This window comes from Neovison vison, chromosome 6 (assembly GCF_020171115.1).
Source record: "Neovison vison isolate M4711 chromosome 6, ASM_NN_V1, whole genome shotgun sequence".
Classification (NCBI taxonomy): domain Eukaryota; kingdom Metazoa; phylum Chordata; class Mammalia; order Carnivora; family Mustelidae; genus Neogale; species Neogale vison.
This window is the reverse complement of record NC_058096.1, coordinates 18,068,009-18,091,991: the sequence shown is the minus strand read 5'-3', so window position 1 is coordinate 18,091,991 and position 23,983 is coordinate 18,068,009. Positions and strand designations below refer to the sequence as shown.

Sequence of the window (23,983 nt, the reverse complement as noted above, 5' to 3'; positions counted from 1 at the left end):
TACAAAACGCTGACTTCAGTGTCACAGCTGACATGAAGATGAGACAGAGTCTCGTGGTGTTTCCCTGCTCACATATTTAAAGCTGGACATCACTGGAGATCCCTGTACCACAGTCCAGAGGTTAGTAACCAGACAGCTTCCGCTTCCATCTCCTCTCAGGGGACATCCAGCAAACACCAGAGACAGTTTTAGTTGTCACAATGGGGCAGGGGGTGTGTTACTGGCTTGTGGTGGGAGGGACAGCGTGACTTAAACGTCCTAAAATGAACAGAATGGTATCAACAAGGAACCATCGGGCCCAAAACACTGTTAAGGCTGAGACTGAGAAAACCTTCCATGGTCCATGCAAACACCAGAAGGCTTCATGATGCACTGTAGTCATTTTGCCCAATCCAGAGACTGGACTAGCCAATAAGCAACAGTCGCCTACACCTCAGAAATCCTGAGTAACAACTATTGTTAAATTTCAGAACAGCATTAGGCATGAGATTGCCCAATGAGGGTTATGTTTCTCTCGTGAAACAGTAGAATTCAAACTCACAGGCAAGGAACACGAAATTTCTGTCCAGATTTTGTCATGCTCTCAGAGTCTACCTTAGAAATTATATCCAACAAGAACAGAAAGTAAGTTAAGAAATAAGAGAGACAAACCTATCCTCACAGTTAACTACTCGAACAGTCCTACCAGATACATGAAACACAGTGCACTTTTGACAAGTCTTTGGTTCTAAACTCCTTCTACCATTTCAAGAGTCTCTCAGATTTTATTTATATTTACTTTATTTATTTATAAAAGTTTACTTATTTATTCTTTTTTAGTAATCTCTACATCCAACATGGGGCTCAAAATCACACCCCCGAGATCAAGAGTCGCGTGCACTTCCGAGCCAGCCAGATGCCTCAAGTGTCTCTTAATTCTTAAAATTTGGGCTTTTGCTGCCTGGAGAACTGAAGGGTTTTACTGAGCATCTTTTGAGGTGAGACTCAGTCAGGCTCGCCTCACCTTGATTTCTTGCTCTTCTAACAAAATCCTAAGAGGTCAGAAGTGGGAAGGGTGGCTGGAAGCTAGCCATGACTGAGAAGGGCAAAATGGTTGATGGCTGAGGCGTTTAGGCTGTAACCCATCCCGTTTAAAAACTCCAGGAAGCATTTTTCTAAAAGAGAACTACAGATTTCCATTAAAACCCACAATTCTGGGGGTGCTTTGGTGGCTCAGTGGGTTAAGTCTCTGCCTTCGGCTCAGGTCATGATCTCAGGGTCCTGGGATCGAGCCCCGCATCAGGCTCTCCGCTCAGCGGGGAGCCTGTTCCCTGCTCCCCATCCGCCCCCGCACCGTGCCTGCTCTCTGCCTACTTGTGATCTCTGTCAAGTACATAAATAAAATCTTTAAAAAAAAAAACCAAAACAACCCACAATTCTGTTGCCTACCCGTGGAATCTGAGCCTCTACTCCATGAGGCAAACAGACTGGCTAAAAAGACATGCTTCTGAAAATGACATGATGTCTAAATGAATACATGAATTATTCTCTCACTTGCTGGCTTATTTTATTATGCTTCTTTTTTTTTAAATTGCAAAATCCACGTTGTGTAGATATATGCAATTGTTGTGTCTGAAGTGTCTGTATACTTTTTGAACAGCAACGGATTTGGGGAAAAACATGAGAAAAACTAATTTTTTTAAAAATCTGGTTTCTAGACTTGCAATGAAATTATTTTTTATTTTTAATAGATTGAGACATAACTACATTAAAATGCCTTTGCCTGATTATGTCTATTACTAACAATGAGTCTTGAAACATACAGTATAGGAACAGAACATGGAAAGTACAAGCCATGAACACTACCAGCCACTGAAAATACCATAAGTTCAAAGGTATAATTTCCTATGTGGCCACAGAGATCTTTGGGAATATCCTAAGCCACTGAATTCTGCACTTTATGGTTTGCAAATTATATCTCAACAGATTTATTAAAGAATGGACAATTGTATATGTATACACACAATTTTTTATACAGCTCTCATCCTCACTCTGACCTTTTTTTTTTTTAAAAGATTTTATTTATGTATTTGACAGAGAGAGATCACAAGTAGGCAGAGAGGCAGGCAGAGGGAGAGGAGGAAGCAGGCTCCCCACTGAGCGGAGAGCCCAATGCAGGGCTCGATCCCAGGACCCTGAGATCATGACCTGAGCTGAAGGCAGAGGCTTTTAACCCACTGAGCCACCCAGGTGCCCGCTCACTCTGACATTTTAAACAAACTACCTGACTAGCTTTCTGAATTGGGACCCTCTAACTCCATGAAAAGAAGCAGTCAATGCCATGCTCCGTGTGTATGAACACCTCACCACCAATGGCTGACATGCCATGGGCACCAAAGAACAGGCTGCCACTTCTCCCATCTATGCCCAGTGCCAACACGAGTTCTCTCGGCATCGTTAGGAAGGATGTTACCTTCTGGTCCAGGAACAGGACTGGATCTTACTTGTCCTTGGTCATAACCCTGAGGGAAGGCTTCCTCAAAAGGGAGCAGCCATTGTCCCTTTGTCTCGTTCCCTTCATTTTGGGGCAGCACGCTACTATGAGGCCTCCATGAAGCATATGTGAGCACATTTTCATGTTCCCAGGTCATGCTCCGTTTTCCCCCCAAACCTGGCAAAAAGTTAAATATGAATGATAACTAAGAATCCTATTAGTGAATCATGGGACACCTTGTTAAGTGTCAGATCCATCACAGATAGCTAACAACGGAGATGTGAGAAGCAGGCTAATGTTTGGTTCCTCTACCCTGGAGATCAGGGCAAGCCACTTTGATTTATTAATGACAGTTCTCAAATTCCTTCTGTTTGGTGCTCTATAACTGGGCAAATCTCGATTCTTCGTGAAAAATCACTCACATGCCAACTTCTCATCAATGCCTTCATTAAAACTGAGGCTGGGCATTTTCCTTCCTCTGGGCTGTTGACGTGCCCTACCAGCAGGTTGGAAGAAACTCGTGTCTCTCCCCAGGAGGGAGCGTGTAGGAATGGCTGGAAGTAACGTGACGGCACTACCCTATTCATATCCCTGTGCCCCCAGGAACCAGGGCGATGCCCAGAACCTGAGTGTCTGGTTGATGTTGGTGAACATCCAGCAGTAAATCACATGGTGCTGCTCCCACATTAATGACTACCAGAGGGGGAAGAGAAACAATTTAATTCTGCAGAGTTCAGTCATCTAGCCCAAGGCAAGCAACATGAGATTAAACTTTTTAACTTCATCATCATATGCGATGCTTAAAGTGCTACCTATATCAGTCTCCGTCCATTTACTATGAACTTCCAAGAGGTTCAAAATACCCGCAAGAAATGAAACATTATCTTGAAATGCAGTCGCATTTAATATTATCCGGGTTGGATTTTCAGCTAGACATAAAATTTAACTGCAGGTACTTCACTATACAATGTATATTCATAAAAAATAATCTGGGTTTAGGTTGTTTTTCTTAGCATGTATCTATAACTATCACCTCTATTATACCAATAGATATGGATACAGCACATGTATGCTTTTTCTAATTAAAAAAAAATCTATCTGTTCATTTCCCTTTGGCATTGCTACTAAGCAGTGAATATAAGTTCTCTGAAAAATCAGAATAATGCTTATAATTGCGACAACTCTAACACTTCAGGTTAATTGAACACTTACTGTCTACCAGGAACTGTGCTAAGTGTTTCTCATAGATTACATGTCATTGAGTCCTCACCAAATCATTAAAACGAAGTTGGTATTATTAAACCCCACTTTACAGAGGGAAGTAATGAGACTTCAAGGTTATTTGATTGACACAATTTACATGGTTGGATGACAGCTGGGATTTGATTCTGGGCAGCATGTGCTTTTAAAACAAACCGAACACTTACAGCGTGCCAGGCATTATGGAAAATGCTGAAAACAGAGCAGCTGTCATAATTTGTTCAACAAACACGAACTGTCTTAGCATCTACACCATACACATGAAAAAACTTAACCAAGGTTACTCATCTAGCCTAAGGCCATAAAATCAGTAAAAATTCTCTTCGAACACTGTATTGGTCTGCCTCTAACCAAAATAAAAACTCCCTTAGTGAAACTAACCTGTCATGGTAGTATCTGAAATATAAACACTTCCTAATATTCCTCTTTCCTTCCTTTCTTCCCAGATTTGTTTGAGAAAGTGTGAGCAGGTGGGCAGGGGGAGAGAGAGAGAGAGAATCTCAGACTCCCTGCTGAGCGTGGAGCCCAACTGGGGGCTTGACCTCATGACCCTGAGATCATGACCTGAGCCACAACCGAAAGTCAGATGCTTTAATAACTGAGTTAGCCAGGTGCCCCTCCTATTATTTTTCTCATGACCCATATCAGGGATTTTTTTCTAAGGACCCAGATAGTAAATGCCTCCAACTTCGTAGGCCATACGGTGTCTCTTGCAACGACTCCGCTCTGCCTCTGGAGCAAGAAAGTAGCTATGAACAATAGGTAAACAAACGGGATTGGTTGTCTCCTAAGAAACCTTCGTATTCGGAAACAGGTAACTGGCCATGTATGGCCCATGTCATAGTTTGCTGACTTCTAATCATCATTTAAATAATAATTCTAAATTTTTAAAATTTTTTAAAAATTTCTTTTCTTTTCTTTCTTTCTTTTCTTTTTTTTTTTTCAAACAGATTTTATTTATTTATTTGACAGAGAGAGACACAGTGAGAGAGGGAACACAAGGAGGGTGAGTGGGAGAGGGAGAAGAAGATTCATTTATCGCTGAGCAGGGAGCCTGATTCGAGGCTCAATCCCAGGACCCCTGGATCATGACCTGAGCTGAAGGCAGATGCTTAACAACTGAGCCACCTAGGTGCCTCAACAATTCTAAAATTTAGGAAAGGCTCAGTGTGAGATAACAGTAAGCAAATATATGACTATAGCAAAGGAATACACATCTATCAGAGAGCACAAATCAATAAACTGAGCCAGTATGTATTTGTAAACAAAAGGAAAAGGAAAAAGTAAATTCTGACATTAATGAAGTAGAAATAACCTGGTCCATTTGATTCTGAATGCTGGCTTCACCACCTCCCACATTCATGGCCGTGGACACTTAAAAAATAAAAAAAAATTCTCCAGGCTGTAAATGGAGAAATAAAATTTCTACCATATGGCATAGTTACAAGGATTGAAAGATAGATGTTAACTGCCCTAGAGTGGTAGGCAAGTCCATCTTCCAACACAGCTGGCTCCCCACCGCACTTTCCTACAGTAGAGGAGTGCCTTGGGTCAGCAGGGGCACAGTGATTACTTGCTGAATAAATGAGCAGAAGCAAAAAAGCAGACTCATTCCACATGAACAAAACAGGCTAGAATAAATCAAACATTATGTCATTTATTATAATACCAAAGTTTAATCAGAGTTTAGAATCTATGGTTGAATCAGAAATTGCCCTGACATCTTGAGTTATGAAGTGCTATCCCTTCTGGAATCACAGAAAATCAGGAGCAAGAATCGGATATACTGCTATTTTACTCAAATTGGTATCGGTTTATTCCACAGGATCAATATCCAAGTTTTTCTGAAGGACCCAAACCAATAAATCCTAAAGCTAGATGGATGTAGGAGGGTGCTCAGTTTTTCCCCTGAAATTGGTAACAGAGTTAGAACTGACATCTCCCATTTCAGCATCATTGATTCTAATACAATATAGCGGAAAATTTTATGACCACGCCGAAATGTTCTATACTCTCCTTCCCTCTACCTATTTCATTCAAATTTAAACAGGTTATAGAACGATTGAGTTTTTGTTATGAAGCAAATTAAGGAATTGTATTAGTGGTAATATGCTGGTAATGAAGAAACAATTTTCTTATTAAGTAGGGCTGTAAATCACATTTTCTCTCAGGCACTGAAACATTAACGTTGAAAACTAGATTGTGAACCTCTTTTCAATATCTCTTCTTTGCAAGTTGCTTCTTATTTTTATTTTCAGCACGGGAGCAGGCTCCTTCTAAGTCAAGTTTGACAGAGTCAGCAATCGGGTATGGCACTGTCTTCTTCATCAGGGAAGAGTTAGCTGGGAATACAGACAACTCTCTGACATGGACCCAACATACCATGTTCCTTTCCCAGAAGGCCTTGCCTCAATTACACTTCTGTCTATTTCAGGAGTCTCCCATAGGATGGACGGATTCCTATTAAAAGCTCTTCTAGGGCCACCTGGGAGGCTCAGCTGGTTAAGCATCTGCCTTCGGGTCAGGTCATGATTCCATGGTCCTGGGATCAAGCCCTGCACTGTACTCCTTGCTCGGCGAGGAACCTGCTTCTCCCTCTGCCTGCTGCTCTCTCTGTTTGTGCTCTCTCTCTCTCTCTGACAAATAAATAAATTAAAGAAAAAAAAAGCTTTTCTGTTTCTAGCATTAACAGTAGGTACTGTAAATGACCATGTTGTGTGTTTAGAAGGTCACTGTTAACTGCTTTTCTTGCTATTAACATTATTAACTTGTTACCTTTTAGGGCTAAGCTTCTTAAATACAAAACAAAACAAAAAAACAACCCCCAGGCTGGAGATTAAAAACAAAACAAAACAAAACTATTTTAATTGCCTTCATCTTTCTACAGAAAATACTGTAACCTATATGTCTCTATGTTCTATCTTAGCTAATAATGCCACATTGAGAGAAAAACTCACGCAAAAGAACTGGACTTACTTAGAACACAAGACGATCATATTATCTCAAGAGAACTTGGGCTTGGCGTGGAGTATTGGCATTAAGTTTATGTGGCACTTTCTCATTCTACTGCATTAATTAAGCTACTCCCTGTTCACCCGTCCTCTCACAGCAGGAACATCGTAACAAAATCTCTTCATTGTTTCTAGGAGAAAAATCCTCAGCACATACACAAAAGGTCCTGAAGTGATCACCCTCAGCTGATACTCAAACTTGTCAGCCTGACGTTGAAATTCTCCACATTTTAGCCCCAGCCTAATCTTCCTGTAACCGTCTCATTTAAAGACATCCGCTCCTGTTTAAATCAGACGGACCTTGTCTCCTAAACATGCCCTGGACCTTCCCATGGCCAACTTGGGTTGCTATCTTGACCAGAATACAGTCCACGGGTAGACCTACTCCGAGCTCTTCTACTTCTACTCCAGATGCCATCTCCTCTGTAGAGCCTTCTCTCATGGCTTATTCTTTGCAGTAGGCACTGGGATCATACTTTTAAACACATTTGACTTCGTGTTTCTTTGGCTTAAATTTCCTACCAGATTTGAACATCCATGAGGGTCGGCTCTCCTGTGTATTCTCATCATGGGATCCATTAAGCCCAGCAAAATGGCTTATACCAAAAAGGTGCTCCAAAAACGAGTGTTGAGTGAGTGGGCATTGATTATGTAAACCGCTCTCTTGGTGGAGACCATGAGAACTTCAGAGCCACTGCAGAATACTAGGTCCTGTAATCTGTAGTCCCACATCCTGGAGGTTTCAGGAGGAGAAGCTCTAAAAAAATCTGTCCTTTCCCCGCTAGGAAAATAGAAACTAGCAAGTTCATTAACCACAGATGGTCCTAAGAGGCACACGAAACACACTCCAGGAAAGGATGCTTCGGGTATTGAAAAAAACCATGGCTCAAACAAAATGTGCACCAGCTTACAGAAGTCTTTAGGTGCTACATGCAAAAAGAAGTTGCATTAAGTGGGGAACGATGCAGCAAAGCCGTCTCTCTTCTACTCCACTTTGTAACAAATATGTGACTCTGTCCATGAATTTTTAAGTTAACTCTGAGTGTGCCACTTGGAATCACCTCCATTTTAAAAACTATAGGTTCAAGCACAGGACCTCAAAAACAATCCAGCACAGAAGGCCACGTATGATGCTACTTGTATCAAACGTCTAGAAAAGACAAATCGGTCAAGACATGAAACGGACTGATGTGTTGCGTAGGGTTGGCGGCGAGAACGAGGACGAACCGGACAGGAGGACGAAGCCTACCAGGATGACGGAAATGTTCCAAGACTGGACGGTGACGACGGTCGCAGGATTTGGTAAATTTATTAAAGCCTCTGAGTTATACACTTGAATACTGAAAAATGAGTGGATTTTATATGTAAATTATGCCTCAATGAAGGGATAAAAAGTGCAGTGATCATCAGAAATCTACTTAAGGCAGAGAAAGTAACCCATGGTAAGCTCTAATTTAACAACAGAGCTGAACTCATCTTACCTCAATAAAAAGCGAGGGGAAGACTCACAATGTTGTGACACGTGTGCACGGGCTTTAGAAGTATCTGAATACATTTAAACTCCACCCATCTGTAATTACCCCGTCTAATTCTACAAAGGTCTATCACCATTTGCAAAATAAATGCATAACCTTGAAGAACTGCGACCCAATGGTTCACTAGTTGCTGTGATAACATTTGGTCGTTTACTGTAAACTCAATGGTTGCTTTCATTTCACGGAGACAAAAGAGGAAGTCTGTTAGTTCATTCACGTCCCAACATTCTTAACAGGAGCATTAATTAAACAGAAGAAAAATTCTGAAGATAACTAACGCACCATCTACCTCTCAAAGAAGGCACTGCCGCTCCCCTCAATAAAGCAGTGTAAAGACAACACAAAAATCATCCAAGTTAAATTTCACAGCAAAAAATAACGTGATAACTCACCAAATGCTGTTCTTCTTTAACGAAATTTCATTCCAACTATTTACTCCGCTAAGATTTAACTAAATCTACAAGGCAGGCCCTCTGCACGACAATCCGTACAAGCCAGTCCTAGCCCTCAGGGAGCTCGTAGTCCAGGTGGTAAAAGAGGCAACAGGGAGTCGGATAGTAATAAATTCCCACTACGGGGACATGCCACGGAGGTCACCTAAGGCGGCCTCTGCCAGGAGGGATGGCAGCTGCTTGGGCGGGGTCCTGCAGAACAAGGCAGGATGTGCCCAGCAGCATCAACAAGGCATAGAACAGGCTTAAATCAGGACTGCACGTTATCTGAAATGAATGGGTGGACGGCTTGTTAGACCCAAGAGAGTTTAACAAGCACAAGATTTGTGACTCTGAATTTTATTTTTGGTGGGGGAAGGCGGTGGTGGTAGGCTGGAGAGAAATGTCAAACTCTGGCATGAGGCTTCCCTTTTCCCTAACAGGGGAGATGCAAGTCAACAGTGAGTTACCTCGGACCACCTCTTCCACAGACTCCGTGGTGGTGGTGGTGGTCGTGGCGATGCTGGTGGTTCTCTCCGTGGCCTCTTCGTAGGGTTCTTCCGCCTCTTCCTCCACCTCATCACCCTCCTCGCCGTCCTCGTCATCCTCGGCTTCTTCCTCCTCAACGTCAGCCACTTCCTCCTCCTCTGCTACTTCTACTACTTTGTCTTCGCTGGAGCAGGAAATAAAAATAACAGTAACAGTCATTTAACCAAATTTCAGGAAAGAGGGAGGGGGCTCTACAGCAAAAGATTTTGGTAATTCGAGAGGGACTGTGGCACCAAAGGAAAAACATACACAAGGCTCGAAGCCAGTAGGTCAGAGTATGAATCCCAGCGCAGCAGATTTACAGTGTTCTGGGGTTTGTTTGTTTGTTTTTTAAGATTTTATTTATTTATTTGAGAGACAGAGTGAGGGAGAGAAAGAGCACAAGTGGAGGGGCAGAGGGAAAGGGAGAAGCATGCGCCCTGCTGAGCAGAGAACCGGATGTGGGGCTCGATCCCAGGATACCAGGATCATGACTTGAACCAAAAGCAGATGATTAACCGAATGAGACACTCCAGGTGCCCCAATTCTATAGTGTTTTACCCCTGGCCACAGCTCTTCTTAGTTTGCATAGTTGCAAAAAGGCTATACCATGATTCCAATTATATGATATTCTGGAAAAGGCAAAAATTATGGGGACCATTGGTTCCCATGGTTCCTGGGGGATCAGGGTGAAAAAAGGAGGGATGAGCAGGTAGAGCACAGGGGATTTGTACAGCAGCAGGAAAATTACTCTGTGTGATACTCTAACAGTAAACACAGGACACATGCATTTGTCAAAACCAAATGGAACTATACAACACAAAGAGTGACCTCTAATAACTAATGTATTGATACTGATGTATCAGATGTACCATACTCATGAAAACGTTAACAACAGAGGAAATGTGGGAGTGGCTGGGGAGGCGGGGGAGGGGGGAAGGGGATCGCTCTGTACTTCCTGCTCAAATTTTCTGTAAACCTAAAGCTGCTCTAAAAAAATAAAGCCTATTCAGCAGGAGAGAGGAAGGAGGATACCCAAACTGAATTCACTGTGTGCGGATGACTTCTCATACTGTATATGAAAATACCACACAGCATCTGCATGGTAGATAGGAAAGGTGGAAACTGGGTCAAATATTGCGATTCAAAGTTTCAACTGGATAAGGAACAGGAAGAAAAAACTGGGGTAAATAAATCTGTAAGACGGAGCTGTCAGGGATGCCTACTGAAACTACAGAGCTGTGCTCCCTACTCTTCCCTCTTGGGTAAGTGCTGTAGATTATCGAGGATTTCAGTGGTTCACAAATGTCAGCGACTATCAGAATCACTTGGAAGGCTTCCCGAAACACTGAGCACCGGGCGTCATCCTTCAGGGTTTCTGGATTAGTGTGGCTAGGATGGGACCTGAGAATTTGCATTTCTAACAACTTCCTGGGTGATCCGATGCTGAACATTAGGGGATGATATTCTGAGAACCACTGGAATATGCAATGTTGAGTAGAATGGTAACAGTCAGTAAATCACAGTGCAACTGGGAAGGGGATCAGAAATAATATGTAAGGCATTAAATATGTATCTACTGATGCACAGTGGTAAGAAATAAATCAGCACACGTGGATGGAGGAAGAGGGGTATGTCTGGGACAAAATGAGAAAGGCCCAGTAAGATATCCTTGTGGAAATTGTGTACCTGCAGCGCAGACATGGTCGAGAGCATCTGAAAGGTGATAAATGAAGACAGGGACGTGTTAAACAGTAGAAGCATCTATATCACACACCATCTGGCCAGACGGGAGAAATCCATGTTGCATCCTTGCTCGGATCACAAAAACAATACAGGCAAAAGCTGTGCAACCGAGCAGAGCCTCTGCCATGGGTCTCGTTTGACAAGAAGCACCACCAGAGTAAGACGGAGGGGCTGCCATGCTGGCAAGTTTGCATGAAAAAAATAGTGGGGAATTATTACCCCACAGCTGACTCTCACCTAGGAAAAGCTCGTTGGGCAGTGTGTAGGGAGTCAGATTTCAAACATGCTGGGGAACGGGAACAGTAGGATTCCATGGTGTGGGAAGACAGAAAGGATGAAGGCAAAAGGCTTCCCAAAACTGAGCCAGAAGGACAGCTACAAGTCATTTTGTGGAGGATGAAAAAGAAAAAGGTATGTAAGAAGATGGAATATAGCACTAGAAGAATTCCTTTAATCGATTAACTCATAATTTAAGGAACTTTTATAGATGTTCTATAGATATATGTCCTGCTTGGTGAGTGAACACCTTTCTAATTCTGGTTAAATATGAAGCAAGGATAATAAATGAATACATCCAAAGAAGTTGAAGCATGTGGCTAGAGAAAAAGGAGGAACTGACAAGCAGAATAACATTAATCATAATTTATTAGTGTATTACTAAATGACATGTAATACAGAAGACCTAATCAGTTATTTTAACATTTCCACAAGACCAAGAAGGAAAAGGTAAGAAGCGAAAAGGCTGGCACTGATAACCAGTTGATATAAAAACTTCATCTGCTTAAAGATAAATGGGGTGCCATCATTATTAATTGATTACCTGAATTCCTGTACAAAAGTCTAACTGATGCAACATTTCCAAAGAATTCTGAACTTAACCGTTTCTCACTCAGATGCTCCACAGTTTACCCAGTACCCTGCCTCATTTTTCTATAGAACCTCAATGATGTATTCCTGTGCACAGAAGAATGATCCAATGCATGCCACCAGCCAACTTATTCTCTTCTGCTTTCAATCAAATTACAGGCACCAATACTATTCAGCTCTAAATTAAATACAAAATTGAGGTAAAGCCAAGGAAAAAATAAAACCAAACCAGTATTCTGAAGCCATGAAGTGAGCATGGCCACTGTCTCGCAGCATGAACGGAATGACAGGTCCCAGTATGCGATCTATGTCGTCTGGGGATACAACCGCACTGTGCTTCCAGGTGGGACAGTTAAAATGGGCTGTGGGTAGTCCCGGGAGCCTGCCTCAACCTCTCCTGTTGTCACCTGACTGTTGCACCTAATGCTCCAGATAGAAAGTGTTTGCGAAAAGAGCTGTGTTTCTAGATGTGTCTAGCCACACACACACACACACACGCGAGGGCAATATATATCCATCATCCATCACAGCATCTGCCTAAGCAATTTACTCGTGTAATAATAAGGAACAGAGATACATAATAGTTCAACTGGCTGAGGAATTAAATTACTTGGTCTACGAGAACTCAGGTCCAGTTCTTATTACCATAGCTTTGATTTCTGGAATTAAATTTAGATGTCTATGAATTCAATTATCTGTTTGGACACAATTAAACCAGCAGCTCACAGTTATGTTGTAATGATGCTGCATCTTCCCAAAGAATGCCAAACACACTGGCCTTTTGCTGCTAACCTCAGATTTCACAGATAGCAGGGAACACAGAAAGGCGAGAGAGATGGACTTTTCCACCAACTCTTCTACTGCGGGGCAGCTCCATTCAGCGACGTGACTCAAGTGAGCTGTTTTGGAAAGCGGCTCACAAGGTGCAAGGAAATGCCGAGGAGGGGCCCGTTGAGGGAAGCGTGGGGTAGGGCATCATGATTTCCTTGTAAATAATCAAAGAACTCCCAGTGACAATCCCTTAGTGGAACACGATGGAATATTCGTATCACACTCACACATCTTAGCGTCTGCCAATTTGTAGGAGACAGCTTTTATGGCCTTTCAAGTCCAATAATGAGAAATACTTCTGAAGAATGAGGGGAAAATGCTGATCATCTCAGGAGTATCTGACGTTAATAAGAAGGTTAAAGGGTCAAAGGGACATTTCGAGGAGGAAATAAATTACTGATAATGAAATTTTATGTGTCAGCACGTGAGAGTTTACTCTGATGAAGGATATACTCCATCACAAAGGTGACTCTCCTTGTATTTCTAAATAAAGGCTGACCTTGACAGATTCCACTTGCCCTTGCTTGCCCGATGTTCCCTTCAGATACCAGTTTTAATTCCTTTCTGTTTAAGTCACGCAAAACAATTCACTATTTGCATTCTCTAAAAGAGCTGTATTTACTCTTTCCTAGTGTCTGCTAAGACTGACTTTCTGCTGCCCCTTTGTAGGACAAAGGAGAGGAAGCGACATCCAGGAAGCTGTGAATCCTGTGGTTTAGGTAAACTGGACAAGCGCGGGACTCTAACACCGTGGTGATGGGGGTGTGGGGGGGGGCAGGCGGTGAGAGGAAACAGAACTGCTTTCAATTCCCAAAATGTAAGACCAACCCAGGACCAAAGAGGCGAGCTTCAAGAGGAAGATGCTGAGACTCAGTATGTTTACCAAACTAGAAAGAGGAAGAAAGCCTCTCGGAGAGTCAGAAACAGAGAGCAAAGATAAAGCAAATGTTTCATAAGGTAAACAAACCAAACGGTTTTTTCCCTTCTGCCCCGGTTCCTGGTGCTCCCAGAGTTTAACCTGGAGAGTACAACGGTGGAGGAGCCAGTGTGTTCCAGGAGAAAGCACAATCCAAAATACTGCTGTGAGATTAGGAAAGTTAGAAGTTGCCAGAAAACGTGAGAAAAGGTAAAAGAATGGAAGCTTAGTCTTCAGGGTTCTGAGCAAAAGATTCAGGAGGGGTAGAGCTCAGTAAGAAAAAGCCAGAGCCTCTCCCACAGAAAGGCACTGTTAGGAATCGGACGCACAACCGGACACGCGGCCTGATGCCATTTATATAAGCTATGAGAACGGGAGCTCTCCGCGCTGCTGCCAGAGCTCACGGGAGGCGCTGCACGTTGGTGATGGGGATGGGCGTCTGCGACCTGGCCGGGGGACAGGACAGAGGCCTCTGGGGGCTGGCCAGGCGGCACCGGGATCTGAGGGTCAGCTCTCTGGCATGTGTTCGGTTTTTAAAACCCACGGAGCTGGGTACTGGGTTAGGTACCCTGCTCTTTACGTAACTCTTTAGGTACTTCTCTTTACAGAAGTTACAGTTCAGGAACGAGGGGTCAAAGGGAGAGGATACTGCTACTGGACTGTTCCACTAATATCCTCACGACTGAGCAAGAATGAGAGCTCTTTAATTGATAAAATTGTATTTTCCGAGACTCCAAATGTGAAAAACAAACAAACAAACAAAACCCGTACTCCAAACCCCCAATCCTCAAATTATTTAGGTAGAAGGCAAATAACAATAATAATAATGGTAATGATAATGATAATAACAATGGTATGTAGATATAATAAACTATATATAATTATATATAGTAATTACATATAATAATATATATGAATCTTTTCACTTGTGAAAATTTTTCACTATCTGAAGGGAATATAATTATGTATATATATATACACATGAATATATGTATATAGTTGTACATACATATAAATATACATGTATATATACATGTAACATGTATGTGTGTGTGTGTGTATGACTTCTCCAACCATGGCCTCACTAACTAGAGTGAACTGGTTAACTAGTTAATTCTCCAAGTTAATTAATTCATTGATACATATATTTTATAAATGAATTTGAATTTGAATAGGATTCAATCCACCACATGCTGGTGATTACTAAAAAAAAAAAAAAAAAGTTACCTGCCTTTAATGTTATACTATTAGAATCTCTCCAGCCTACAGGTAATAATATCATATAAAAACAGATCCCCACATTTCTCTTTAGTAGTCTTCTGAGTTTCCGGATAGTCATGCTGACTCAGTCAGTAGGTACTATTAATTTTTCATTTAAAGGATCTCTGAGATTTGATTAGCCTCCTCTTCTGCCTGAAAAATGCGCTGTAGCAGAAACTGTTGATAAGCTACACCAAAGCCATATCTGACCCCTGCCCTCAGCCCTTCTTCCACCAGAGAAAAGAAGGTGCCAAATCATTCCACCAGTCTCCCTTGGAGAAAAACGAAGGCCAGTGTGACTGCCAAGTCTCTGGATAATCAGATGCTGCCAGACATCTGCTTGGACCTCTAGCTGGGGTTTCTTAGAAGGCTTCATTTTCCAGATGAGAAGGCTCATCACACCGAGTAGTCTGGGAGCCCTTATTCCTTTGCCCTTTATCTCTCTACTTTCTCCCTAGCAAGGGCCATCTGACAAGGTTAATTGATAAACATCCAGATGTAGAAGCTGATAAGGATGGTGAGGTGGACAGATACAAAAAGATCACGTCTCTGCATCACTGCCCCAGCCTGGGGCTCCCTCCTACCACTAATGACCCAGGTTTCAGTTATCTGCAGCTAAAGACATTCCTTTAGCTGGTTCAGATGCTTACCCCAGGTGCCAGCTTCTGGATTCCTGCTTCAGGGAGAGAAGCAGGAGATACCAGAATTCATTCACAAAACTGAGACACCAAAAATCCATGACTCAAGCATTACGGATGAGATATAGACAACCTTAGTCTGAAATGAGAATGTATCATCATTGTTACATATTTAATTGGAAGGTCTCTTCTGGGCGAGAGAATCTACACTGATTACTGTATGAGTAACAGACACACTCCCTACTGAATGCTTTAGAAATTTAAAGGGGAAAGTAATTGTGGTGAGCTTGAAGGGTCTGAGCCGGTAGGCTGTGAAAAAGCGGGTGAGGATGAGGGAGGGGTATCCGTGCAACGCACAATCAGGAAGAATGAATACTTAAGCTTGACTATAACAGAATTCAACATGGCACGATTTTTAATAGTGAGGTATGCTAAATTGCAGAGATCAAGTAAATTGCAGAGATCAAGATGTTTTTTCTTTAGTCAATGGATAGTGAAGTATTCGAGTTGAAACAAACGTGTGCCAATTGTTAACGAGTAGAAAAGGGCTCATGCATTAATTCACCACTCACTGAGCCATTCTTTTTTTTTTTTTTTTGTAAGATTTATTTATTCCTTTGACAGAGAGAGAGAGAGCACAAGCAGGGCGAGCATCGGAGGGAGAGGGAGAAGCAGGCTCTCTGCTGAGCAGGGAGCTCAATACAGGGCTTGATCCCAGGACTCTGGGAGCAAGACTCTGAGCAGAAGACAGACGCTTAACCGACTGAGCCACCCAGGTGCCCCACTGAGCCATTCTATTAAGTGCTCTCTACGCCACATACTAGCCATTAGGCATCCAACCAACAATATTTGTGGTGCTTTCGCAAAGTGCCAGGTGCTAGTCCAGAGACTAACGATAGACTTGTGAGCAGGACAGAGCCTCTACTTTCCTGGAACATATATTTTAGTGCATGAGGCACAATATGAGCAAATAAATAAGAAAAAATAAAGTCAAAAGTATACAGAAAAAGGAAAGGGGGCTAATCTATTAACTGGTGACTGTAACAGATGTGTGTGGAGGGAATGGGGGCAGCACTGAAAATAGGATGGTCAAGGGAAGGCCATCAGGACACAGAAGGCTGAAAGAGTCCAGGTGAGGGGGTTGGTTGGGACAAGAGGAAGAGCAAATACAAAGGCTCTGGCCAGAGGTCAGGCTTAGCATGAGGAGGAGAAAGACAATGAGCTTAGGGGGCAGTGGACGGGGGATGAAGTATAAGGTAAGGTGGTGGAGACAGACAGGAAGGGCGTGACCCAGGAAGGCCATGCTGGTTATGTAAAGAAACAGCAAGTTTACTCACGTTTAACAGAAATGACTCAATCAGGTCTAAGTTTTAAAGATGGCTCTGGTTGCTGAGTGGACAGCAGACTTTAGGGAGGCAAGAGTAGAAGCTAGGGCATTGCTCTGGGAGAAACACACTGGGGAGCAAGGGTCACTCACAGGGCTAATAGCCAAAAGGACAATGATGTCATTGTCCAATAAATATGACACTATTATGGGGATAACAATTATGAATGGCTAGGAAACCCAAAAAAGTAAGATCTGACTGGACCTGGGATATGCTGTAAGACATCCATGAGGAAGGGATGGCTGAAATATGACCTAGAGAAGGCCAACGTTGATAAGGTCTGGGGGCTCAAGACCATTCTCCACAGACAGTGTAGGCAGAACATATGCAAAGGTCCTGTGGTAGGAGGGTGGAAAATGTGAGAGTCTGAAACAGAGTCAGCTGACAAGAACAAAGAGTAACCAAAGAAGGACACTTGATCAATGGCATGGAGCAGATGGCTCATCGTTCATTTTTAAACACCCTATAAGTTAAGAGTAATTTTTACATTTTTAAAAGATTATGATAAGAAGGAAAAAAAAAAGCCATGTCACAGAGATGGTATATGGCCTGCAGAGCCTAAAATGTTTATTATCTGGCCCTTTAAAGAAAGTGTGCTGACTTTTTGCATAGAAGGTAGACTATGGGATGAGGTGGGTATGGAAAGAACATATGATTGTGCTTTGTCCTGATCTGAAATAAGATCAAATAAAACAAAGTGATAGGCCTCTAGGTTGTCCAAGTTCTAAAATTCCAGTGCAAAAATGACAGTGATTCCTGCTTCTTGCCTCCTTAGGAACCAGCAGAACACAGGGTCCAAGGAAACAGGAAATCTTGCAGCATGGTAGAGTGGTTAAAAATATGAACTCTGGGGCTAGGCTGCCTGGACTTGAATCCTGGCTCTGTGATCTGGAGCAAGTCAGTTAACCTCTCTGTGCCTCCTTCTCTTCATCTATAAAATGGCAAACTTTATAGGGGCTACTTCCATTCATAGGGGTATGAGGAGGCATAAACTGGGATAATATTTGTAATGCACTTAGAACAGCCCCTGACCCATCATGAGTACCACAGAAGATGTAAGAAAGCAAAGGTCACACACAGCAAGTGCACATTCTGTGACGGGGGAATAGCTCAAATTACAGCTATCGAAAATAGCTAAAAAAAAAAAAGAAAGAAAATAGTTAAAAAGATACATGTTAAATGAATGAACAATACGATTAAATACTACTGAAATATTCTTCCTGAACACTCTGAATTGGTGTATTCTAAACAATTGCATACAGTCTGATTTTCTTCTTTATGAGAAACATAAAAGGGTCGAATGTTAGGTAGTCCTAGGCAAGATTTTCAGAGAATACAAAATTACTTAATCTTTAAAGTTAAAAAAAAAAAAACAACCCTGTACCAGACTATATTTTCAGAATTCTGGTACCACATGGCACAATGATATTAATAGACTACTACTACAGAAGCCAGTATTAAATTCATGTGTGTATGGGCTACTAAGGTTTTTGCCAACACTAAGAATAAAATTAACTGCATTCACTGAAAGGTGCCAGGCATGAAAGAAAATTGAAGATTATAAAAATGGTGCTTCAGTATGAAATCACTTCTCTTCAGACTGGCCTATATACTCTGCTGTGCTTGATTTAGTCAAATTCTGAAGGATGCGGCTCAAGTAAGCAGAGATGAGAGGAGGAACCCCAGCCTTGGTGGAAATTAGTAGCACCTGGGTAGAACACGAGACAGACAATTTTTCTTTTCTCCACCATCTCACTAGGTACTCATAACAAGAGTACTTCAGGGGTGCCTGCGTGGCTCAGCAGGTTAAGCGTCTGCCTTCAGTTCAGGTCCTAGGATCGAGTCCCGCATCGGGCTCCCCGCTCAGCGGGGCGTCTGCTTCTCTCTCTGCTCCTCCCCCTTGCACACTCCCTCAAGCTTGCTCACTCTTCCTCAAATAAATGAAATCTTTAAAACAGTAATATTCCAGCAATTGAGAAAAACAATTTAAGTAATAGCCCTAAGACATGAGACAAATCAAAGGCTGGAGAAGAGTTCCCAGAAAATCGCTGGAGCTTCTTCAGCCACGGCTGGTCCGGGATAATAGATAAAGGTCTGTTCCAAATCCCAAGCGTTAAGGACCTAAGATGCTGGGATTGATAGTGGATAGAATCTGGGGTGGAAAAATGAGCCGTGAAGGGCATTTCTGCAGCTCGGGGAAAATCTGACGGACTCAGTATCTGATAATATTAAAAAATGATTAATTTTGTGGGTAAGATGGTATCATTTGAGCTCTGCAGGAAAATGGTGTGCGGTTTTAGAGATGTAGAAGTATGTAGTATAGTTGCTGCTCGAACTTTAAATCATAAAAAGTCTGCTGAAAGGAGGAAAATGATATTCTGGCAAGACTCAGAAAATATTAAGTTTAGCACATAATTATAGTAAAAAGCTAAATTGCTTTTTTAAAGACTATCTTGGAGGCATGAAGAGCCATATATAATCAAAAGCACTTTTTTTTTTTTTCGCTGACAGCTTTATGAATCAACTAGGATTAAGGAGAAGCACCTCAGGTGATAAAAACTTTCAGAGTCATTTAAGGCTCTTGATAAATGAAACCCAATCTTGGTTAATCAGATGCTACGCCAGAAAACTTTGAGAACATTCCCCATACTGAAATATTTGTGGCTGCGAAGTGCAGGTGGTTGGTATACATTTTGGGCGGAGAGCTGGAGGTATGTGGTCTGTAGCCATTTTACCATATTTGAGTGTGAACCAGGCTCTAAAGGGTCTGTTCCACACTCAGAAGTTACCTTTGGGAAGGAAACAGATAAAACTCCCTGTCTTCCTGGCACTTCTAGTCTGCTTGGGGGAGAGGTGATGATCTAAGAAACCAAGGCAAAGATGTCTGAGCACATTACTGGTGACAGGTACGATGCGAAAATATGGAAGCAGGGAGGCTGGATAAGGTACACTGGAAAGGGTAGTTAGGAGGACTGGTATAATGTTTAAAGAGAATAATAAGAGAACACTGCCCCAAACAGGTGTCATTTCAGCACACATACTGTGCCCAGCGTCATTTTCCGCTGTGTCGACACACACAAGGACTCATCTAAAGCGATAGATGGTCTAGGTACAAAATGGATGCAAAGCCCTCCAGAAAAGCCAGAAAGCAAGACAGGAACCTTACCTTTCTCGTGGGGACCCCCTGTAAAGGACCCTGTCCTTACAAAGAAGGGAAGGAACCTGCCTGTTTCTGGGGGCTTCCCTCTTGCCACTTGTGAAAAAACCAAGTAGTTCTACCTAGAACTCTGCTTCTCCATTGCAAGGAACTATGGCTACACCTTGTCCAGCCCCAGAGTCTCGGGTAGGTAAGGGTCCCACAGATAGATCTGCCCCCAGCCGCAGGTGGTAGGAAATGCCATTTAGCCTAAAAACAAGCCAAGGCCTCCCTTGCCCCTTTATTTATAGAGCTTGAAAGAAAGTAATTTATTTTAAGATTTTATTTATTTATTTGACAGGGAGAGAGATCACAAGTAGACAGAGAGGCAGGCAGAGAGAGAGGGAGAAACAGGATCCCCACCAAGCAGGGAGCCCGATGCAGGGCTCGATCCCAGGACCCCGGGATCATGACCTGAGCCAAAGACAGACACCTAATGACTGAGCTACCCAGATGCCCCAAGAAGTATTTTAAATTGTAGGGAAAGATGGAAACAAAACGTAAAGACCAGCGTGGTCTGCTACTACAATGCAGTCTTGGATCAGCCAGAAGTACAGGGAAAGCATGCTCGGGAGAGGGGGAACTTTTAGTTCCTTCTCCACGAGGGAGCCAACTTTCTTCCTCTTCCAGCAAGCCCACTTCCTTGGCTTATTGAGTTTATTTTTGAAAGCATCTGCAGCTGCGGTCTGAGAAATCTGTAGGTCAAAATATCAAATGCGGACACTGCAAGCACTTCAACACACGTAGAAGGTGCGGGGCCCTAAAGGAATGCGGAAGCGCATTACTTTCTAGGTTAAATCACTGGTAACAGCTGTTCGAACATCCTCTCTTTCTCAAGGAAAAACTGCACTGTGGTAAACTCCAGTTCACTCACTGTCCTATCTGCTGGGGCCTGCAGAGGGGAAACTGCTAGAATTAAAGGCACATTTTTTTTTTTTGAAGATTTTATTTATTTACTTGACAGACAGAGATCACAAGTAGGCAGAGAGGCAGGCAGAGAGAGGGGGAAGCAGGCTCCCCACTGAGCAGACAGCCCAATGCGGGGTTCTATCTTAGGACCCTGGGATAATGACCCGAGCCAAAGGTAGAGGCTTTAACCCACTGAGCCACCCAGGCGCCCCTAAAGGCACATTTTTGGAAGCCACCTGCTAGCTGTGGTGTGACCATGGTCAAGTGACTTATCCTGCTCTGACTTAAGTTTATCTTTAAAACGGGATAACCTTACCTCCCTCAGGAGATGCTGTGAGCAATTAATGTATGCCAAGTGCTTAGAAGCACACCCTAAATGCTAATTAGCACACCTGTCTTGCTGGTATTAGACAATGGCTCAAATTTATGCATGACAAATAGGGTTTTTTTTTTCCCTCCCTTTTAGTGGTATACGGTTTTGAAAATGGTGTCGATTAAAGTTATCATTTGTTCTTTGCCTACAATATTTTCCTTGGGGTTTACTATTTCAAAAAAGGAAACCTATGAAGGCTTATTCTCCATTAGGTACTGCATCTAGTCAAGTCCAAGTTGCTGACCACAGGCTCGGAGTCCCGCAGACATGGACGGGTGAAAAAGCACACACATTGATGTCAGAGGTGTGCACAGCTTAACTGTAATAGATTTTTTTTTTTTTTAAGTCTGTTAACAGGGCTTGGGAAGGATGGACTGAGAAGGTTAACAGATAAACTAGGAATCGATGAGTGAACAGACGTCGACAGAGAAGACGTCGGCAAAGGGGCAATGCAGAGACAGGACCCAGGAAGTGTAACTACAGAAGTGTCCGCAGGCAAGGCAGGTAGCCCAGCGTGGCCTGGAGACAGGAGCGATGGGAAGTGAGTAAACTGCAGACGCATTACAAAGGACCTTGTCTGTCCTCATCCTTCTACTGATGCAGAGCCCGGTAGAGAAATTTTAACAGAAGAGGGGAAAATGAGCTGTACGGCAGTAAGTCCGAGGGAGTCCCAGGTGGGTGCGGGAGAAGGCTCTGCAGAAGCCTGGCCGGGGAGGAGGTGGGAGGTGAGAGGTTTGAGAAAAGAACCCAGCAGAACTGGTGACTGGCTGAAAGGGGGCTGGTGACAGGATGAGGGTGGCGTGTGGAGATGGAGCAAATCGGTGGAGAGAGGTCACCAGAGGTAACGGGATACAGCGAAGAAAGGAGATGAACAGGGTCAGCTTGGACCATGGTGCAAGGCAGTGATGTAGAAACTTCCAGCCTCCAGCTGGAAATAAAGGACGAGAGGGGTATGTGGATGGCTCAGTGGGTTAAGCTCAGGTCATGATCCCGGAGTCCTGGGCTGGAGCCCTGTGTTGGGTTCTCCGCTCAGCAGGGAGTCTGCTTCTCCCTCTCCCGCTCCCCCTGACTGTGCTCTCTCACACGCCCAATCTCTCAAATAAAGAAATAAAATCTTAAAAAAAGAAAAAGAAAGGAAGGACTAGAAATCTGAGCCAAAAATATATAGATCTGGGAGGCACTGTTTTTCTATTTCCATTAGTTAAACAGTAATGCACATTTTTGTTGTTTTCCCCTTAAAACTCAAGAACTACCATATCTGAAAGACCACAGATAACGGTCCAGAAGAGCCACTCATTTTCTGTATTGCTCATACGTCCTGCTATGATGTCATACGTAACTAGAAACAGAATCCAGCCTGCTGAGGTCTAATTACCCTGTTCTTCCCGGTTTCTCCTCTTTCCCCACAAGGCTAATTCAAGCTGCTTTCCAATTCAGTCATCTGTGTGAAAAATTCTCCAAGGAGGTGTTTTCTGTATTGATTAAAGAGCCTAATCAAGACCATCCTACTACATTTAAAACAATAGCATATGAAAAGTCATTCATTCAACAAATGTTAGTGGATATCAGCTATGCAGCAGGCCTTCTGCCAGACTTGGGGCTCTAGAAGAGAGAAGGATATGATCTCTGCCTTTCAGGGAGAGAAAGATGATCAGCAGATACAGTACTAAAAGGTATAATTCGTGTCAGGAAGAAAGAAATCGGCTGCCAAGATAGAGAAGACTGGGAAGAGGGTGTTCTGCAAGGGAATGCATTTTGAGAACACGCTGGTGAAGCTGAGGCTACAGAGAAGAAGAAGCCCAGAAAACTGGGGAAATCATTACAGGGATGTTCATTGATTGTGGGGAGAGGAAGACCTGCCATGTTTCGTATGATACAGAGACAGCAGAGGGAGAGACAGGCACAGGGCAAGGTGCAGAGAAGCTGGGTCAAATACATTCCTACTGGAAAAGACCACAAGCTACGTGTTGAGTCACTGTTCCAGTTAACGCCATTCTTGGCATCTCAACAAAAGGGGGTCACTGCTTTTTCCCTTGTGTATTAGGTTGTTCAGTGTACTGGAAAGCCAGTAGCTCATCTTAGTCTGAGGAGTTCCGGGGTCAGCTTTATGTACATGTCTATACTCCATGTCCCGGCAGCTGTGTACAGAATGGCTTAAAATGTGTGGAAATGGCTCACGTAGGTCTATAGTGGAGAGACAACGGGAGCAGAAATCAGAGGTATGCTGTAGGAACTCCTGCAAGAAACAATGGTACTAGGATTGTACTAGAAAAGATGGAGACAAGTGCACGAATCCAGAACGGACAGGATTTGTGGCAAGGGTGACATGAGTCCCAGGTTCGTAGCTGTAATTCCGAAGAGAGGCTGTAGAGCCATGACTAAGACAGAACAGTTTGAGAGAACCAAAGTGGAGGTGGTGTGTGGGAATTAAGAACTCTCTCTTGGGCACATTAGGAAACCCTATGCATCTGGCCTTAGTTCTTCAATCTCACCATACAGACCCTAGGGCCTCCCACATGGGGACTAACCCTAACTAGCCAGGGATAACTCAATACAACCAGTATTGTAAAGTCAAAGGTGCAGATTACAGCAATCAAGGAGAAGGGACCAGTAAAGGAAGCACT

At 43.0% G+C, this 23,983-nt stretch overlaps 1 protein-coding gene across 8 annotated transcripts in view; it reads right to left on the bottom strand.

Annotated features, from left to right (window-relative positions):
• Positions 1-23,983, bottom strand: part of LOC122908359 (amyloid beta precursor protein) — a 271,290-nt gene that overhangs the window by 113,092 nt on the left and 134,215 nt on the right. For all 8 annotated transcript variants that reach the window (XM_044251072.1, XM_044251073.1, XM_044251068.1 and 5 more), the window contains exon 6: positions 9,181-9,383. In XM_044251072.1, the coding sequence (XP_044107007.1) occupies positions 9,181-9,383 (203 nt within the window). The remainder of the gene's footprint in view (positions 1-9,180; positions 9,384-23,983) is intronic.